Below are 20,655 nucleotides of genomic sequence, written 5' to 3' on the forward strand. Positions count from 1 at the left end.
CACTCTGCTTCTCCTCTCCTCACTGTTCCTACAACTCACCAGGCACAGTCCTGCCTCAGGGCCTTTGAACTGACTTCCCTCTCCCTGGACAAGGCTCCCTTGCTTCTCTGTCATTCAAATCTCAGCTCAAATGTCACCTCCTCAGGAAGGCCCCTGCTGGCCACCCATTTAAGCAGCATTCACCATGTCATTTTCAAATACTGCATCCTATTCTCTCTCTTTCCAGGTCCTAAAAGAGTTTGTTTTGTTTTTGACATGATCGTATTTCTTCCTGGATTGTTCTAGTCGTTATTTGTCTCCTCCTAGTACTAAGCTGTGTGCGGACAAAACCTGTCTTGGTCTCTGCAGAGCTGGCACACAGTAAATGCTCAATAAATAAACAGGCATAAGGATGAGAAGAAACAGCTGATATAGCTAAAGGCAGCAATCACTGGCCACACTTCTGCTGGGAAATACTAAGGAAAAGGGAGTTCCAGGATTCCACAGTGCTTCTGGTTCAGGATGGGCCTGGGGGGGCGGGGGGGGGGGGAGGCGGTAGTGAGGTCTGTGAACTCCCCATTTAAAAACCTTTCCAGGCAGCCTTTCCTCCCCCTGCCTCCATGCCCTCCTGACTACTTTCATGAGGATGGTTCTAAGCTCTGGTTCCATCCCTGGTCCCTACCCTGAGACCGGGCCACCAACTAGGCATCTCCCCTGGATGCCCCCCAGGCCTATAGAAAAAGCATTTTCCCAGACCTGTTGACTCCACAGTCCACCCTGATCCCTCAAGACACAGAGTATCAGCCTAGCCTCCCCTCCCGCCATCACCTGCCATGCAACCCTGCCCCCCATACCACAGCCCCCTGCCTGCACCAGCACTTCATCCTCTCCCAGTGGACCTCAGTGCAGTTCCCTGCTGGAGCAGCCTTCCTCTTGTCACCTTCCATTAGAGCCTGGCCCTCCTTCACTTAAGGTCTTCTTGAGGCTTCTTGTTGACCTTGGGACAAATTTCCAGATCTTCGAGCTAGCACTGGTGCCCTTCACCTCCTGGCCTGGCACAACTTCTCCTCCCTCCACACTTCAAACACTCCCTCTGCTCCAGCCACACCAGCCAGATGACCTAATCTGTGTTCTTTCCCTCTGGGCCTTTGCTTATCTCTTCTCGAATTCCCTCAGAACTTTTTCTGCCTGGACAAAATCCATTCCTTCAAGGCCTGGCCCAAAAGGCACCCCCTTCCAGACATCTCCTCCAAAAGGCATCCTCCCCTCCACACACACATTGAACACAGACTGTCTAAAGTTGGTAGATAAGTGGGTAGTTATCCTATAACCACCTCCTCATGATAGAAGATTCTGGGGCCCTAGAAGGCACCTAGCCCCAGGCTTCTCCCATGGGTTAGGGAGGAGAGACAGCGCTTAGGACACACTCCAGTGTCCACAGAGTCATGCCAACACAGAGGGGCAGACCCAGGGCCCAAGGAACCCAGAGTTAGAACAAGTCTCTGACTGGTGGACTCAAGGGGGCTTCCTGGAGGAGGGGACCTTTACCCACAAGTCTTTAGATCTCTCAGCCAGGCACACTCCACAGGAGAGTGTAAATACAGATTTGTGGATTGCCTGAGAAGCCACAAGACCACACACAAGGAGGAGACTTTTTTTTCTTTCTCTAAGCAGTAGCATCCTCAGCCTGGGAACAGTTTTGAAAATTTGGGGAGGCTCAGATGAGAGCAGTCTGTGAGATGGGGGAGGGGGGTTAAGGGGTCTCTAGGGAGCCTGTTACTCCATAACTCTCTGGAATCCAACATTATACCAGAGCAGGAGGCAGGGAAAAGAAAGCCTCACCAGGTATGAATTACAGCCTGGGCAGCGTAGCACAACCTTCTCATTTCTCCAGCTAACTTGTCTGCCTTACGACTTCAAGCGCCACCTCTCTGGGCCTCAGTTTCCTCATCTGCAAAATTTAGGAAGAAGTTGCGAAATAGAGGGAGGAGCTTAACTTCTGATTTCTCTCCTCTCACTGTACAGAAAGTCTCAGCTCCAGTTCCTGCCTGGGTTTTTTTTATGATGTGGATGTGCGTTGAGTGCGAGTGCGTGTGCGTGTGCGTATGTGTGTGAGAAAGGAAAAAGCTGAGAAGGAGCGCTGGGACCCCATTTTGCTCAGACCACCTTAAATCAGCCTCACAGCTCAGGCTACTGTGGAAATTCCTTTCTCTGCGGTGGTTGGCTGGGCACACCAGCCAATCCGTCCGCGGCGATCCCACATGGGTCCGTGACGTCACAACGGGAGCTGGCGAATGGGAATCAGGGAACTGGCAACCAATGGCAGGAGGTACTAAGATTGGTTGGGCCAATCGGGAAGCGGGGAGGCAAAAGTGGGATGTGAAGAGTGTGGCTCCCTCCGCCCTAGAGAAACTGAGACCCTCGTGGATGCCCAAGCCCAGCCGGGTAGGAGGGGGATCTGGCTCTATTTGTATCTTAAAACGGAGAAGCGAGTTACCCTCTGAGCCTGACGGGTCTCCCTTTATAAACAAGAGCCCTTCATTTAATAACTTGCTTGCAAAAGCCCAGCCACCTAAGAGGCCGACTGGGCGCTTTTCGCCCTATTTCACTGGTAGGTAAACTGAGGTAGAGAGGAGTTGAGTCACGCTAGACCTCTCGGGGAAGAGCTGAGACTATCACGGGAGCCCAGAGGTTTCTAGCACCGCTCAGTTTTTGTCTCCAAGTCAGATGGGGGAGGGATGGGCCGATGTATAGGTGGGGGGGGGGGGTAAGTCTTGCTTGTCCCCCGTGCCTCAGTTTACCCGAACACAATCCGAAGGGGGAGAAGTGAGCACGACTTCTTGGAAAGACTACGTTCCCCAGAAGCTCCCGCGCGGCGCCCTCCAGAGCTGTCAATCAAAGTAACGTGGGTACCTCTCCGCCCGCGCTCTCCCTCCAGCTTCCTAGCTCCTGCCAGCTCCCGCTCCCTCCCCGCCAGCTCCGGGCCCGGTGCGGTATAATTACAGCCCATTGATCCGACCCGGGCCGGGAAAGCGGCTCCCTCGGGGAGGCCAAGCCTTTGGCTTCCGACATCGCCAACCTCTGCCTACCGCCCTCCCAGAAGAGCTGCTGGGCCACCAGCCAGGCCTGTCCCCTCCTGCAGGCTAGGGCTCTTGGGTGACCTCAGAGCCTCGATTCCCTGCCACGGTTGGCAGTGAGCCGCACACCCCCTGGAAAAATCACACACACGTTTCCTTCCATCCAGGAATATGGGGAGCCCTACTGCCTTGTTCTAGCGCCCACTGCCTCAGTAACCTTGAGATTCTTGAGGCCTTGTTCTGCGCCTCAGTTTACTCACCTTTATAGTGAGGTCGTTCAACCAGACTTATTAATGAAGCCAGGGTTTTGTTGTTGTTGGGGTTTTTTTTGTTTTGTTTTGTTTGTTTGTTTGCTTTTGCTGTCCCACCCGAGAGCAGCCAGGTTCAGGCTATGCTGGGGACTTGAAGGTTCCCAACTTTGGGGAAGTGGTGGGAGGCCCAGGAGAACCCTCTGAGGCCCCCATGATCAGGGCTGGGGTAAAGGGGGTGGTAGGGTTGGGGGGCTCAACCAGGACTGAGGTCCCTCCTTGGGAAGTTGGGAAGGCTTCCTAGACATCAGGTGAGGATTTTAAACTGGGGTTCTGCAGAATGCATAGGATTTGTCTCTTAAGGAGTGTATTTGTATCAGCCTAACCCAGCGATTTTCAACCCATGTGCCATGACTGTTTAAAACATGCAATACCTGACTATTTAGTCAGGGGCACTGTCCTCTTTTGCCTTACATTGTCAAATAAAAAAAAAAAATGACAACAGCCAACACAACAATAGCTGTCTGGTGTGAAGGAATCAAAATTATACCTATTTTTTGTTGTTAGATCGGCAAAACTATACATTTTTTGTGTGTGCCCCAAAATGTCAGTAATTATTTTACGTGCACCACAAGATGAAAAGGTTGGCACTTGCTTCCCTGACAGAGTGGACAAAGGAAAGATGAGGCAACCTTAAGTCCCTCTTGGGATCGAGGAGCCATGAACTCTTGACTGCTGGCCTTGCTGGGTCCACCTCTGAACCTTCACCTGGCTGTGAAATGGGGGGAGGTGGGTACACCCATGGACTGCAAGCCCCTCTGCCTACTCTCACCAGGGTTTGTAAAGTCGCCATAGGCTCAGTGGCAAGAAGCACTCCAGCCTCTCCCTGGGCAAGAACTGGGCAACTCAGGGAAGAAAAGAAAGGCAAGGAGCTCAGCATGGACCTTGGCTGGAGGAAATGAGGTTGATAATAAAATCTTCAAATAAGTCAAGGCCTATAAAGTACTCAACATAATTCACAGTAAATGCTCAGTGAGGGACAGCCATGTGCACTCCCAGTAGGCCCCGGAGGGCCCTTCTCTCCCTCCCTGACCTCACACCCCACAGCTGGGGTAGGCAGTCATTCTCCATTCCTCCCACATCTTTGATCAACCATTAGAATGCAAATCAGATGCCATCCTCCCCTCTGCTTAAGAACCTTCCATATCTCCTCATCACTCAGAATAAAATACAAACTGCCCACCTTTGTCTAGGTGATCTGACCCTGTCTCCTCCCTGCCCTTATATCCTCCCCCTCTGTCCTTCACTCAGTCACCTCTAGCTACCTGGACCTCCTCCCTGATCTTTCAACATACACCAGGTCCCACCTCGGGGCCTTTGCATGTGCTATTGTTGCCTTTGCCTGGGCCATGGTTTTTCTTCCCTGCAGTCTTGGATCAAACCCCACATCCTAAAAGCGGGCTGGGGGACTGGGATGGAAAGACTGCTTTGGGAGAGGGGTGCACTGTGTCATGTGCAGATAATGATTTGTTGAGTTGTACGCTTGAAACTTGTATGGTTTTGTAAACCAATGTCAAATAAAAAACACCACGTCTGAAAAACACCACATCTGAGTGAGGCCTGGCCTAGCCAGCCTGGCTACAGTAGCCCCTACCTCTCTGCCTGGTCAACTTCTCATTGCCTTTCCTTCAGCAGCCTCCTGGCTTTCTGAACACTTGCTACGCCTTTGCTTGCATTTGCTCATGTGTTTATGGTCTGCCCAGGCCCAGCACAGTCAGTGCCTGCCCCGTGTGTTTGTGGGGAGAATAAAAGGCAAACCTAGAGAGCGGCAGAACCTCACTTAGGTCACCTAACATGTGGAACAGGGCCCAGGGTCCCTGAAAACCTGCCCAGTGCCAACCCAGCCCTACAGGCGTCCTCTGCAATCTGAGGTCACACTATCCTGATGGCCTGGGTTCAAATCCCACTTTGGCTGCTGTGTCATTGTGATTCTGTAAAATGGAGGTCATGATCAAAACTTCAACCCATTGTTACAGGGTCAAATAGTTAGGTTGATGAACCAGGTTTAACTATTACTTGGGGGGGGGGGGAGGGTACACAGGGCTGGAGCTGGTACCATTCATGTTTTTAAAGCCCTGGAGGCATCCTGGTCATTGCCTCTACCCCACACCACCCATGACCCCTCCATCCCAAGTCTGGGCCTCACCCTCTGCACCCTTTGCCCTGGCATCCTCCTGGCCCGAGCCCAGGCTGGCCCAGCCCCCTGTAGGCACTGCAAGGGTGGAAGAAACCATTGGCCCCAATATGAATCACTCCTGCGGCTTCTAGTCTGTGCTTAGACCTTGCACCCTCTCTGGGCCTCAGTTTGTTCATTTGGAGAAACGGTCTAGCCCTTGATAATGGTACCTGCTGCTGTTATTCTTGAGCCAGCGACTTTGTTCACTTAACCTTGTGTGTGATTGCTTGGCCTTGAAAAGTAGGGGCTGAGGCTCTGCAACAGAATACTCAATCCTGCCTCCAAGCTTTTGCTGCGGTGGTTCCCTCTGCACCACGCCCCCCCCCCCCCCCCCCCCCCCCCCCGCCCCAGCCGTCTCCCTGTGCAAGGCATCTGCTCCTGTCACCCAGGTCTCAGCTCAAATGTCACCTCCTCAGAGGGGCTTCCCATTTCCTGTCCTTCTCTCTGGCCCTGCTGTATTATTCTTCCTGGCACTTGACTGTGCTCTGAAATTATCTTATTTACTAGTTTGTTGTCTGTCTTCCCCACCACCCAGTGGGTTCACGAAGGTGGAGAGGGCCTAAGTCAGCATCTCTGGGCACCCAGCTCAGTGTCTCATTCCCGGCAGGCAGGCGTCCAATACATTCTGGTTGCTGGTTGGTCTGGCTTGGTGTGTGGGGCAAAGGCCCAGGGATGCCTAGGGACCTGTTCAAGTCACACGGCCCCACTCTGCGGTGGGCGCTGCGGCTGCAGTTCAGGGACCCCAGGGCTACCCCTCCCACATCCCACGTCTGTCCAGCCGGGCAAAGTGCCAGATCGTCCGCCCCTTCCTCCCCTAAAGCCGCTGCTGCCCAGGGAACCCGCCATTACCCACGCAGTCTGAACCAGCGTGTAACCCAACAGGCCCGGGCAGGTTCAGCAGACGGCCAGGAGCGTGGGCTCTGTCCTGGGATCCCAGAGGCGGAGAGGGGAGGGGTACAGGGAGAGTGGGGGAGAGGAGGAGGAAATGGAGTGGACAAAGCTCTAGGAGGCTGAGTGCAGAGCAGAGGGTCAAGGGCGGGGGAGGGGCAAGCTTCCCGGCTTGGCAGGCGCCCAGCAACTGGGCCCACAGAACACAGCGGCTGGGAGAGGCTGGTAGTGGGAGGCAGCTGGAGGGGGGTGCCACTTGGTTGGATGAGAGGCGGGGAAGGCAGGGAGGCGGGCATAGAGCAGGGACACACAGAGAGAGTAGAAAGGGAAAGATCTAGAAAGACCTTGAAGGACAGAGGGAGAAATAGATCAGAGAGAGAGAGAGAACACACGGCACACCTAGAGAGGCCGAGACTCAGACTCCCAGAAGCAGGAGGGTGGAGAGATAGAGCAAGGTGGAGACCCAGGAAAGACCCTCAGAAGGGTGTCCTTGGCAGTGAGCAGGGGGTCGGGGTGCTGCACGCAGCTCCAAATGTCAGCAAACATCTAAATGCCCCAAGGGCCTCTTCCTGAGCCCCTACATCTGTCTCCACTACAGCCTGGCTCGAGTCCCCAGAAAATCTTGCTCATCGCACCTCCGGGTGTGGCCCTTCCCTGTTCAAACACCCTCAGGTGCCTCACAGAAGCCCTGGCCCCCTCCTTCCCATCCAGGCAGGCAGGGTCCTGCAGGGCAGGCCCAGACCCCCTCGTGGCACTGGCTCCGCTGCCATTCCCTCACTTTCTCCTGCAGTCTTCACTTAACACCTACTGTGTGCCCTGGAGGATTCGCAGCTAAGCCCTGGGAATTCAGGAGTGACCAGAAGGAACAAACCTAGTCGAATAAGGAATGCATATCAGAGCGGGGACATTGGAGAACAAGGGAATCTTTGTTGACTTAAGTTGTCCGTGGCAGTCAGTGCTGTGCAGATAAAACAAGCAAGAGAGGGGGTGGTGGTGGCAGAGAGTATGGTGGCTCTGGGGACAGTGTGTTCCAGGCAGAGGGGAAGGCTCTGAGGGGGTGGGGGCGGGGAGCACACAGCTCTGCCCACCTGCACTGGGTCCAGAAGCTTCTCTTTCTCTTAAACAAAAGGGCTGAGGTCTTGGACCCCACAGCTTGGACCTTCCTGAACCAGAAGGCAGATTCCACAGCCTATGCCCTTGGGCGAGTCACTCTGAGTTTGAAGCCTCAGTTTCCTCATCTGTGCCATAGTCCTTCCTTCGTGGGTATTTTCAAGAATCAATGGAGAGAAGCAGCCAGGCCCTCCGCCAAGGCAGGGGCACAGCAGGTGTTTGGCGGTCACAGCTGTTTATTGTTTGTTGTCCTCGATGACTTGCTGTCCCTGATTATTTTTGGTTGCTCAGAATGGGGACCACGAGTTCTGCCAGTCAAGGGCAGGGGACTAGGCTGTGGCCTGCCTCGTTTTGTCACTTGGACGATTTCCTGCCCTTCCTGGGGCTTCAGCGTCCCCCTCTGCACGATGGGGGTAGAGGGAGATGATGCGGAGGACTCCGAGTTCACGGCAGCGGCGCTTCTTTCTTTCTCCTCCAAGCCGCGAACACCCAGATGACTCGGGGAGGAGGGAGGCCATGTAAATTTTTCAGACAGCAGATGTACCTGGCTGGCCTGGAATGTGAATCTTTAATGTGTCACATCCTAGTTATAGTTCGTATTCTGAGGGTGTTTTTCTCTCAGGCTGGGGAATTCAGCCGTTCTCCCAACCCCTGCTGAGCTCCGGAGGCCACACCGGGAGGGGTAGGTGGGCCTGGCTCTAGGCGCCGGGGTGTTCACAGTTCCCTCCCCAAGTGCAGGAGCGGTGTGTGGGAACAGGGTCTGCGTCAGTGTCAGGCCACTGGGACCTGTGGGATTCTCCAACGCTAAGGACATTAGAAGCATTGTATCGCCGGGGAAATCGGGGCAGAGAGAGAGCTGGGGACTCCCACACCCTGGATGTACTCAGGTTCCCTGCTGGAAACACCCTTGGAAAGGGGGAGGAGGCTGGGAGAGAGGAGGGGTCGGATGAGGCGAGAGGCCTCCCAGAGAGATTCACGGGGGGAGCAGGACCTGAAAGAGGGGCGCCGGGTAGGCAGAGAGGGATGGGCTCACCCTAGTCCCCACTGCTCCCCTCCCCTTAAGTCCAGTGCCCAGGGAGCTGGGAGCGTCGCTCCCTCTCCTTCCTGCTCCCTGGGCTCCCTCCCCGAGTTCCACGGCCCCTCCCCCTCCCTTCTTTTCCTCTTCCCCCTCCCCACCCCCTCCACCCCCTCTCTTCTTTCTTCCCCCTTCTCTACCCCCTTTTTACCGTCACCCCCCTCCTTCCCTCCATTCTCTTCCCCTCCCCCTCCCCTTCTCTCCTCTTCTCCTTTCCTCCTTCTTCCCTGCTTAACGCCCCCTCCACTCTCTCCCCCTCCCCCTCTCCTCCTCCTCCGGCCCCTAACCCCCCTCCTGCCTTCCTACCGCCCCCCTCCTCCCCTTTCTCCCGCCTCATTAGGCGCGGCCGCGGCGCGGGGCCCATTAGCGGATCAATTAGCCGAGGTCGCCGGCGGCGCGTCGTTAAGCGCGGGAGACCGCGGCTCCGGGGAAGCTCCGGTGATGGCACCTCCGCTCGCCCGGCTTCCCGGCCGAGATCCCGCGCCCACCACCTCCAGCCCCCGCGGTCTCCGGGACCCTTTCTAACTCCCAGGGGACCCGCTCCGCTGGTGGAATGGCGGCGATGGCGGGCTCGGAGGCCCAGAGGGAGACCCCAGGTCACAGACGTGTCTTTGGCTGAGCAGGATCCCCACACCTCCCTTAGAAAAGACCCTTGGGTGGGGGCTGTCAGGTTTGTGACCCCCGCTCCCCCAATGCCCTTCATCAGCCAGCAACATCAGTGGTGATAATATTAACTGACAGCTAGTGAACCTTTGCAAGCTTTCTGCTAATTCTCCCAACAGTTTCCCAGAAACTGCGATCAGACAAGTGACTTCATGCCTCAAATCACTACTTAGGGTAGGAGCCGGGCACAAACCCAGGTCTGTCCTCAATGCATTTGCTAACATGTATTGAGTTGCTTCTATGTGCAAATTTCAAAAACAACAACAACAAAAAATGCAACTGACAGCCCCCATCCCTTTTCTGCTTTGTTCTCTATCAACAAGCCTCCTGATACATTCTGTATTTCCCTTATTTGTTTATTCCACCCGGGAGGGCAGGGATTCATGTGTTTTGTTCCCCACTGCGTCTCTGGAGCTCCTAGTTAGGTCTCTGAATGAATGAGTTGACTGTGCCAGGCTCTGCTCTAAGCACTTTCCAAGCTTCCAAGCTGGGGGGGGGGGGGGGGCTGTCACTCCCCTGCTTTGGGGGAGGGTCAGGGGGAGGCCTTCAGAGAAGTAACTTCTGGAGTCTTGGAGGATTAGAAACCTAGGGAGGGGAAACAAAGAGAACCTTTTTCCAGGCAAAGGGAACAGCATGTGCAGAGGCCTCCAGACAAAGGAACAGCAAGATGTTCCAACCTGGCTGCAGCCTGCTGGGGAGGCCCAGTTGCAGAATCTGTGGGCCTCGATGAAGAATTTAGAATGTATTTTGAGGGCTATGGAGGACAAAGATAATATATTTTTTAAAAAACAACTTTTTAAACTTGTGAAATGCAACACACAAAAGAGCACACATTGTAAGTGAACAACTTGATGGATTCGCTCAAAGTGAACACACTCCGGTATCAGCCCTCAGGGCAGGAAAACAAAACGTGGCCAGACCCCAAGAAACCCCCTTCACTCTTACCCCCTGCCAAGGGTGATCAAATGAGGTCACTTGGGCCTGGCTTTGTTCTTTATATAGATGGAATTACACAGTATCTACTCTTTTGTCCAGCATCAAGTGTGAGAGCTGCATGGTGAATACAGTAGTGATAGCTACTTTTTCATGAAAAAGGTAGCAGGAACACCTTTTTCATGGCCATGCAATATTCCATGACACAACTATGTCACAGCTTATGTATCCTGTGCTTACTGGACAGCCAGTAGTTTCCAGTTTGGGGCAATGATGACTAACTACAGGGCTGTGAACACTCGTCTTTGGGGGCAGATTCAAGTGGCACGTCTGCTGGGGGCTGCATCTGGCTCCAGAGACAGTACTCCTGGGTGCCAAAGAGGAATGCAGATGTAACAATTCGTACTCCCCAAGTGGGGTGAGCGCGGGTTTTCAACAAAAGGATAAATATTAAGCAGTGAGTTACCCCATTACACTGGCATTTTTAGGGGAGCTTTGGCTGCAATGGAGAGACGTGGGACCTGGCAGGAGGCTGGTGTGACCACCCAGTGTCCTCTCTCCTTTTGGTATCCTTTCTCTCCTTAGGAACAGGAGACATTTACCCTGAGGGCAGTGGGCCATCACCACCCTTCCCCCCACTCCCAAGGGAACCCACTGAATTAGGGAGGCAGATGAGAATTTCCTGCACTTAAAAAGTCCCCTGGGTGCTTTTTAATCCAGCTCCCTGAGGGTGGGATTTCCATGCTGTGCAGCCCTTGCAAAGTTGGGATGGCTGCCCACCCAGGCCCATATCAGGAAACCTTTCATTTTAGCTCTCCTTCAGGGTTGAGATTCAGTGGGGGTTCTGCGTTCTCTGATCTGGAAAGAGGGTCTGTGTATGTGTACATGGTGGGGGCCGATTCTTCAGTCTCAAAGAGTTTCACTTATAGGGGGGGCCTTCTGGCCTGTTGCTCAAAAACCAGCTCTCCCACACCTCCAGTGCCGGGGCTGGCTGTGTGACCTACAGCTTCCAGCTGACCCTCTCTGGTCTGTGCATCAAGTACGGGAGACGGACTACACTCACAAGATGGACTCACCTAGGACTCTCAATATTCAGTCCTGTAACAGAGGAGGGAGCCCAGACATGAAAGAAGTCCCCTCCTCCCAGGGAAGGGGGAACCACAGGCAGCTGCAACACAGAGGCAAGAACACAGCAACCAACCTTCTCACATCTTTATTTGAAAGGCACAGCTAAGCCCACCCTCGATACAGCATTTTCACTTCTCTGCAGAGTTCAAACGACTGAACACAACAAAAGCTGACAGTCTAAAAGGCTATATACAGACACAGGTGTGGGTGTTGCTTTTTTTTAAAACATTTTTCTGTCTTTTTTTTTAATCCCCTTAAAAGACAAGCTAGTATACTGGAAGAAAAAAAAAGTAAAATAAAAAAAAACAAGACAACTTGAGTACCCTCATCTTTATTTGGGAAAGGGAGAAGGGGAATCTTGGGTTGCCCACCCCACCCTGCTCATCCTGGCTGGGAGAGTCTTGAGGACCAGGTGGGCACGAGCGTCTGGAACTAGCAGAGGTGAATGGATGGGAGGTGGAGGGAGAGAAAGGGGTGCCCAGGGCAGGAAGGGGCAACTAGCATTGTGTTTGCATGCAGTGCCAGGGTGGGAAGCTGGGGTGTGCCCCGAGGGCCCAGCGGGCAGACTGTCAGTCACACGTGTGCGGAATGGGGAAGTGCAGGGGGTGTTAGACTTCTCGAGGTTTTGCTCCCTTCTGACCTGGCCTCCCATTTTCGTCCCCAGGCCTCAGCTGGCCTTATCTGTGGTGCAAGCAGGTGTTCACCCGTTCAGGCTGCAGGGGGGAGGAGGAAGGAGACGGGGGGAGCCAGAGCAAAGCTAGGGGGTGGCACACAAGCAGGGCCAGGGCCCCAGCAGCTACCATAAATACTACCAGGAGTTGAGCCAATCCAGAGCTGCACTGTCTTGCGGTGAACATTCCTCTTTCTGTGTGTCTTGTCTCCTCTTTGTCCCCCCACCCTCCCCATCCTGGCCCCCCGCTAATCTGACTTCTCGCCGTCATCCTCCTGGTGGGTGTCACCGTCGTGTCCATTCTTGTCTTCCTTAGAGAGGTGGGCCTGGGAGCCCAGCGCGGACAGTGAAAGGAGGCCGGTGCCCGCGCTGACCGCCGGCAGTGAAGGCGGCTGCAGCCCCACGGGCAGTGGGGTCAGGGGCAGGGCCAGAGCCTGCAGCTGGGACAGCTGGTGGGCTTGGAGCTGCTGCTGCAGGGCAGAGGCAGGGGGGTGTTAGCTACTTCCAGTCCACTTGCCACCTGCCACTCTTCTGACCCCCTACCCCCCACCAACCAGGTCCCAGACTTACTCGAATGATGGAGTTCAGCTCTGGAGCGGTGACCTGCTTAGCTCTCTCGATGGCTCCCAAGACTTGCTGCTGGTGCTGGAAGGAGAGGCCAGAGGGGGCTTGTGCCAGAACCCAGGAGAAGCCCCACGTGGCCTTAGTGCTATCCCCACCCCCCACAGCTCTCCATCATACCAGAAAAGTCCCCTCTCCCGCCACTTCCTTGCACCAAGTCTTTTCATCTGGGAAATGGGGACAAAGGGAGATGCATAGAAGACCCAAAGGGGTTGGGACAGATACTTAGATAAAGACCTTTGGGGGTGTCAGAGAGAAACTTTGGATCGTGCTATCTGACACCACGTGCAAAGAAAAGCGCAGCGCACAACCAGGCCCAGCATGCAGGTAAGTCCTGTTCTTCCAACAGCTCAGAGACTGCGCTGTGAGACCTGCTAATGTGCGCTCCTGTCCTTGCACAGCTGGGGACAGCCAGTGAATTCTGGCAGGGCTGGGGTATGACTCTAGGTTCAGGAAGTACCTCCCACCCTTTCCCACCCCCTCCCCCCAAACCAGTGTCTCTTCTTTGCCATATTCCTTTGTGTCTTGGCTGCTGGGAAGCCCCCAGGGCCTCCAGAACCCTTTTCTCTGGGCCTTACGGTCGGTCCCTAGGCATGTGCATCCCTCAGAGGTCCCTGATATATGGGTATAGATAAAAGGGGAAATGATGAATTATCAACAGGAAACCTGGCAGAGAGCAGGAGCTCGACCTTACAGTCTGGCGGGGCACTGGTGTGGGGTCTGTGTGGACCAGGTCTTATGCCGGAAGTTTGAGGAAGGGCTGGGTGCCTGGTTCCCCGGGGGAGTGCACGTGAGCCTCCCCCAAGTGCATACCTGTGTATGTGTGTTTACATCCACTGCAGCTGCGTCTCCTATGTAACTATGTCATGTCCACATTTGTACCTGGGCATATGTGCATATCTCTGTAGGTTTGCACAGAGTGTACATGGTGTGCATCTATGTATGTGTGGGCACCATGTGTATCTGTTGCATCTATGTTTATCCACGTGTTTGTCTTCCTATGTGTACAGGGTGCCTTCCCCACACATGCCCCTTGTCCCTGGCCCAAAGCAGCCCACAGGTGAAATCTCAGGAGAGTGAAAGGTAAAAGCAAAACAAGGGAAAAAAATTCTTGGTGCAGCCTTTGGCATAGCTGACATTTTTACAGCGAAATGACTCACTCAGGCTAGGAATTCCACAGCAGGGTGAGGCCCCTCCTTCTATAGCCCTGCACCCCTGGGGGCTCTCCAGCCTGGGGATTTTTTTTGCACAGGCTGTCTAGTAGCTGGGAGGTCCAAAAAGGGGAGGCGTGTGCCCTGGGGCATCCAGCTCACTGCTGCCCCAGGTGACTTCAGTGGGGAGGGCCCCAGCAAGTCATGGTCCATCTTCCTCCTCCTCCTCTTCCCTAAAGCCCCAGGGGCACCGCTCACCTCTTGGGAAAGGTAGGGGAGGACCTGGGCACAGATCCCATTCAGCCTCTTGACAATTTCGGCCTAGAACAAACACACAGACTCTTTAGTTCCCAGTCCCCTCGTGTGGGTGCAGGCACAGACCAGCCCAAGAGGCCCGGGGTTCTGCCTAAGAGGGATGAGCTCAGACAGGGTGGCATTGACACTTGGGGCCCACCAGCGTCCGATCAGTGGCAAAGGTGGGATCTGAGGCTGGTGCTCTGCCCTGCAGCTAACAGTTCAGGCACAAGCCGGAATCCAGACTGGGCCACTCCGGGTCTGCGTGACCATGAGCAGATGACCCCCAGGGTCTGGTAGGTAGTGAGCACTCCGTCGGAGAGAGGGAAGGAGAGGGTAGGGCAGTGGCGGCATTATTCTGTGACATCCCTGATAGTGACCTCCTCGGGGCAAAGGTGGCTAAAGCAAGGCTGGAGAGCGAGGGGTAATCGGAGGGTTACAGGGAGCGTAGGTATAGATATCACCTTCCTGCCACTGTCACAAAGGAGAGACAACAGGGTGGTGGTGGTATTTTGAGGGAAGGCCTCTGCCCCTCCTCCTCAGGTAGAACAACCTCTCAGGGAGGCCTAAGAAAGAAGGGGGGCACTCGGGATGGAACAGGATCACAAGGGCAGAACTTGGTGTTCAGCCAAGGGGCGGGCTCCTACCTGCCTGGGGGTGCCATGGAGAGAGCGAGAGGGCGTACCTGCTTGTGCATCTCAATGTTCAAGCCATAGGACATCTCGTAGTACTGCGTGAGGGGAGACAGAAAAAGAAATGGGGGCAGGTGAAGGATGGGTGGGCTCAAGAGACAAAGAGATGGGAGTGACAGAGAGAGACAAAGGGGGAGGGAGAGAAGAGGAAAAAGCAAGATAGAGACAGGGAGCAGGAAGTGATGGAGAGGGGCGAGCAGGAGGAGACAGGAGGGGGAAGACACCCACACTGGAACAGCCCAGGTGCCTGGTGGGGCTGCTTAGAGCTGGGGGAGCTCTAGGGCCTCAGCCCCAGCTTGGCTCCCAGGTTTCTGGGTGAGTATCCAGCCCCACCTCCCCCAACACACACACATTCCAGGGCTCTTAATCTTTTATCTTTATGTGTCTTGTCTGCGGGTGGCCCCAGACTGCAGGGAAGTTTGCCTTCCTGGGTATAAATAATGGAAGATAAACAAAGCCTGCTGGGTTTGGCTCTGGAGTCAGCAGCCCCCCTCCCCGAGGCCCAGATCTAACCCTGCCCCCTCCTGTTCTAAACCCTCTCAGGGCTTCCGTTACCGGCCACCTCTGGACAGCCAAGTCGCTCCTACGCCTTTGCTGGGTCATTTTCTCTCCCCACCTCCATCCCCCCACCAGGCTCCTACTCATTCTTCAAGACCCCAGGGGCAATGCCCAATTCTTAGAGCAGCCTTCCTCTGGCTCCCCTCTGGAATCCCCCAGTCCCTCCTGGGTCCTTCTCTGCCCAGCCCCCTCCCTCTGGGACTGGGAGCTTCAGTCTGGTTCTGCCCCCCCCCCACAGTCTGGGAGAGCAGGGCTAGGGACTGGGCCAAGGCAAGAATTTTTGATGCAGAAATTGCCACCTGGTGGGTATGAAACAGCAAGTGATTCTGGCAGTGTGGATGGGCAGGGTCTCAAATGTCAGTCCAAAGAATGCCTTGTTACCCTTCCCTCCCACCAACCTCAAAGGTGTCAGCCTCCTGGAAGGTGGTGTTATGTGTGTGTGCACATGTGTGGAAAGTCTAGGAGTCCTCTTCCCAAAGCTTGGGAGAGGAGGGGTTAAGCACTGGGATGCCTGGATCTTGGGGGCGGGGATCCGGCTGCTCCCCCACGTCAGTTCCTGGCTTCCACAGCCACTGCCTCTTCTGCTGGCTGCCAAGGACAACCAGGGGACCTGGCAGGCCCAGACTGCAACCCGGTGGTTTGGCACCTCCACCACTGCCTGGGCCAGCAGCCAGGCCAGCAAGGTGGACCCTGAATCCCCACACTTCCCAGAGGAGGCGGCTGGGGTTTGGGCAGGAGCTGCTGGTGGTGGAGGAGAGCCTGGGGCCCCCAAATTCCCGCCCACTCGCCTCGGCTTGCTCACCATCACATAATGACGCTGCATCTCCGACTTCTCGCTGGCCAGTTTGTCACATTCGAGCTTCAGGCTGAAGAAGAACATGGGGAGAGGGGGTGGGGGCTGGGCTGAGCCCCAAACTTTGACAAGGGACAAACACTCTGTGAGGATGGGGCTGGGGGAGCCTCAAGTACCCTAACTGTAAAATGGGCATTAGGAAATCAGCTTTACAGATCCAGTGGTGGAGAAAACAATGATAATAAAAAATAACGAGTCAGAGCAAATGCTCTGACTCTAGGTCAGCGAGAGTCAAACAACCTTTTACCCATCCCCAAACCCGATGAGGTCAGTACTGTGAACATCACTCATCGTACAGATGATGCAGTAGATGCCCAGAGAGGTTGAGTAACTGGCTCAAGGTCACACAGCCAGGAAGTTGGCTTCAGAGCCACACTCTCAACCACGGGGGGGGGGGGGGGGGGGGGGGGGGGACGACGACTCTCCAACAAGGGGGAGGGACAAATAGAAACTGTGAAGGAGCCCAGGAGAGGGCCAGGGGCTGGCTGGCAGTGCTCTGGGTTGAACTCATCAAGAAATCTCCAATAGGACCCAGCCACTATAGGGGCCTTGATTTTACTAGGGGTTAAAGTTCTACTGTTGGTTAATGAGATGGTGACACCCCTGGCCTCTCTCAGGCTTCCCAGCAAGGAGGAGCTGTGGGCATTTCTCAAAGCCCCTCTATTAGGGCGTCAGGTAGAGAGATTGATGTAAAAGTTAATCTAGCTAGACTGGGTTCAAAGTTCAGCCCCCACAACTTGGATGCTGTGTGACTCTGGGCGAACCCTTCTACCTCTCTGGGCCTCAGTCTCTGTACCTCTTGAAGTATCAACCTCCCTGGGTGGGGTGATGAGGATGAAATGGATTAAGACTAGAAATGTTCTTAGAACAATGCCTGGCACTGAGTAAGCATCCACTGAATACTTGTTGATTTCCATCACCCCAGGAACCCTGCGTGTCACTCTGCCAGACTGACCGTAACTGTCCACTCCAGTCCAGAGACCAGCCACAGCTGGGGTTGTTGTGGCCCCTTTGAGTTTGTTTTCTCCAATTTTTAAAAAGTGATCATTTGTTGCCAACATTTAAAAAAAAGCAGACAATTTCATCCCAAATTCTGGATCTCTGGCCCCTCGTGAGGGCCTGGCAGGTCCTGCGTGCCAACATGGTAGGATACCTCACAAACAGTGTGAAGCCCAGGCCTAGGGAATGGTGTCCCCAAAGCTCAGGGAGGGGTCTGGCTTACGGAAGGACACGCGGCACCATGGCAGCACTGTGACCCTGGTCTCAGAGACTGGCAGTCCTGGTGCTCACTGTGAGGTGGGCATGGACCAGAGGGGTGGTGGGAGGACCCCCTGCAGCGGCTCAGAAAGGCCAGACCTGCCGGGCAAAGACCCTGAAACGTCTGTGCCATGGGACCAAGACAAAGCTCCTGGGCGTGTGCCCTTCTGCCCTTCGACCAGCACTGTCTCAATGTCCTCATCTTTGAAGTCGGCACAGTAATAGAACAGCAATGAAGATTAAACACAAGGATGTGTATTCAGTAGTTAACACTTGGGGAGCATGGGAAGTACCCTAAGAGGTTGGATGTTAAAAAAAAAAGAAAGAAATATATGTATCACCACTCTCCACTTCTTTTCGGAGAAAACCCAGGATCCTTTCTCGTGGGTAAATCAAAGTCCAGACGGGGCCCAAGACCTCGCTGAAATCAGTGGCTGGGGACCCCTTCTGGTTCCTAGACAAACCTCTCCTCTGCCACACACAGGTGGAGAATTTGCATTCTTCGAACCAGAAACTGGGTGCGCGTGTCAGTTCTGCCACTTTCTAGCTGTGCTTCCCCTAGAAATCCCTAAGCTTTCCATGCTTGGTTTCTCTCCGTGTAAGGCACAAACAGTAATAGCTCCTTCCCCTCAGGTCCTAGCATGTGGCAAATGTTAGAGATTAAATTCTGGGGGGAGAATAAAAATCTCTTGGATGCCAGGAACCCTTTCCCCCTAAACTGGGCGGAGAGATAACAGGTTGCAGAATTTTTTTTTGGGGGGGGGGGATTTTTTCATTACTTTTTCTTTTGGGAGGTGGGAGTCCACACCAATTCCAGTTGTTGGGAGGTTTTCAGTTCAGTGGGGATTGGGGTCGGGGTGGGGGTGGGAGAAGGGTTCTGAAGCCATACAGCAGCTGAGTGTGAGTAAATGATTTAATTTTGTGCCTCCGTTTTCTCATCTGTGAAATGTGCTGCTCTGAAGACTAAATGAGTTTAATACTGGTCAAGTGCCCAGGACAGCGCCTGCCATACAATAAGACACTCTACACTTATATTTTTTCAAGTATTTGTATACAGCAGGGCCCACCACCTCCGCTCCAGGCCTCCTTCTTGCCATCTGCGTTGGGGGCTTCACCTGTTCCCGGGCAGGGACCCGAGCTCCGGCTCACCTGTGGTACTGCGCCTGCAGCAGCTGAAACTCGTCTTTGATGCGGTCGCAGGAGTCGGAGGTGGTGAATTTGAGTTGCTGGGGTAGGTGCGACGAGCCCTGTGGGTAGGGGACGGCCCGGGTCAAGGCGGGTCGGGCGGCCGCTCACTTCCCTCCCGGGCGCCCCGAGGCAGCAGCCGGCGCAGCTGCAGCGCCGCACCCCCGCCCCCAGCTCTGCCCCACTTCCCCGGCCGGTGTTTACTGCCCCTGGCGCGGCCCCCGCCTTCGCTTCCTGCCCCCGCCTCTCCCGGGGAAGCCAGCCGACGGGGTGGGTGCGCCCGGAGCCTCTATGTCCCTTGCCACCCCCAGGCTGTGGAGGTGCTCTTCAACGCCCGCCCTTGGTGGGGGGCAGGGTGCGCCCTCTACTGCTGCTCCAAAGCGCCGGGAGGGGGGTGCACATCCGAGAGCCCCAACTGCCTCCGGAAGAGGGGGAGAACGCGTCGTAGGGAATTCCCCCTCCCCAAGACGGGGAGCGAGCCCTCCCCGCAAAGTCCCATTCGGGGAGGGGCCTCTCTCAGCACCCGAAATTCAACTGGGGGCCCCCACCCCAGATTCCCTGCACCCTTCCTCCACGCCGCACTCTTCCGGGAGGGGTGCGTCTCGAATCTCCTCCCGCTCCCAGGCCCCGAATGCAGGCCCAGCGTTAGAGGTGCCTAGTGGGGCTACCAGTGCGCTGGAGGCCAAGGCCGCCCAAGCCCTTCTTGGCTCAGCGGGGGGCGGGCCGCAGGGCTTAGGGGCTGGGGTGGGGTCCGGAAGGAGAGCTGGAGAGGACCCCGCCTGGGAGCTGGGGGGACTCCGGGCCGGGAAGCTGGGAGGGGGATAAGGAGCTACAGTGGGGGAGAAAGTCTGGGGAGCTGGGGGTGGGGTAGAGTATCGCTGGGCCCGGACCTGGAGGGGACCCGGCCATGGAGTTGGGGGGAGTCGCTGAGCGAGGAGCTGGGGGAGGGAAGGCGCAGGGCTCGGATCTAGAGGGGGATGGTACGGCGGGGAACTGGGGGGCGCAGGGCCGGGACCTGGAGGGGGTGTGCCAAGGGAGGACCTGGGGGGGCCCACAGGGCCGGGAGAGGGGAGAGGGGGGATGGACCGCCGGGAGCTGGGGGGTGCGCAGGGCCCGAATCTGGGGGGAGGGCGCCAGGCCACGGGCCCCGCTTACCGAATGCCTGCTTTGTGGAAACATCATGTCAGTCGCTGTGGGGGGGCGCGGGCTGCGCCCCGGCTGTGCGCCCCGGCTCCGGCGCCTCGGGGCGCCGGGCGGCCGCGCCTTTGTCCCGGCGCCGATCAGTAGCTCCCGGGGCCGCCGCCGCAGCCTCCTGCGCCCGGCCTCGACCGCTTCCTGCGCCCCCTCCCCGTGCGCCCGGCCCCGGCGCGCCCCGGGCCCCGCTTCCTGCGCGCCCGGCGCCCCTCCCGCCGCCCGCCTCCTCGCACGCCGGGCCGCGGCTCCTATTGTCTAATGGCGGCGACGTCGGCAGTGGCCGCGGCCTCGGCTGCGCGGAGGCTCCGACTCCACCTGCTGCTGCCGCCCGGGCCCCGTGCGCGCCGCCGAGGGGGGGGCGCGCGCCCGGGGAGGCCTGTGGATCCCCACCCAGCCCGCCTCTCTCGGGCCGCCAGTGCGGTGACCTTGGGCCTGGCTCAGCCTCGGCCCCCAGCCCCCGGCACTGTGCTGTCGCCCCACCGGGCTAGGTGGACCTGGCAGCCGCCTCGGCCTCGGTTTCTCTGTCAAAAAAGAGGCCCAGCGGCCCCCATCGAAACCACCCGCGCTGTCGGGGAGATCTGGACGCGTGCCAGAGACATGCTCTGTAACCTTGGCTTCCTGGCTGTTCTCTCTGAACCTCATTTTCCTCTATTGTAGAAAGGCAGGAGTCATACCTGCAACACACATGTATTGAGCACCTACTGTGTGCCAAGCCCTGCTCCAGGACGTGGGGTGGGGGTGGGGGGCGTGTAAAGTTCCAACCCTGGTGGACATGACAGATGAGACAAACATTTGAGCCCAAACCCCCGCAGGTCAGATGGTAGTAGCAGCTATGGAGAAAAT

At 56.1% G+C, this 20,655-nt stretch overlaps 1 protein-coding gene and 1 long non-coding RNA gene across 2 annotated transcripts; one reads left to right on the forward strand and one right to left on the reverse strand.

Annotated features, from left to right (window-relative positions):
• The first annotated feature begins 7,516 nt into the window (after positions 1–7,516).
• Positions 7,517–9,534, forward strand: LOC118501987. Its single transcript, XR_004904656.1, has 2 exons — positions 7,517–8,220; positions 8,954–9,534. It is a non-coding gene; the product is annotated as an uncharacterized LOC118501987 (long non-coding RNA).
• Positions 9,535–11,406: 1,872 nt separating this feature from the next.
• On the reverse strand, positions 11,407–20,176 carry TLE5 (TLE family member 5, transcriptional modulator). The gene is made up of 7 exons (XM_028522077.2): positions 19,774–20,176; positions 18,583–18,680; positions 16,126–16,189; positions 14,759–14,803; positions 14,038–14,100; positions 12,578–12,652; positions 11,407–12,477 (listed from the first exon to the last, which is right to left on the reverse strand). Exons 1-7 carry the CDS (start codon positions 19,798–19,800, stop codon positions 12,256–12,258), a joined length of 594 nt encoding a protein of 197 aa, XP_028377878.1. The 5' UTR covers positions 19,801–20,176; the 3' UTR covers positions 11,407–12,255.
• Positions 20,177–20,655: the final 479 nt, after the last annotated feature.

The sequence above is a fragment of the Phyllostomus discolor genome, chromosome 8 (assembly GCF_004126475.2).
Source record: "Phyllostomus discolor isolate MPI-MPIP mPhyDis1 chromosome 8, mPhyDis1.pri.v3, whole genome shotgun sequence".
Lineage (NCBI taxonomy): Eukaryota > Metazoa > Chordata > Mammalia > Chiroptera > Phyllostomidae > Phyllostomus > Phyllostomus discolor.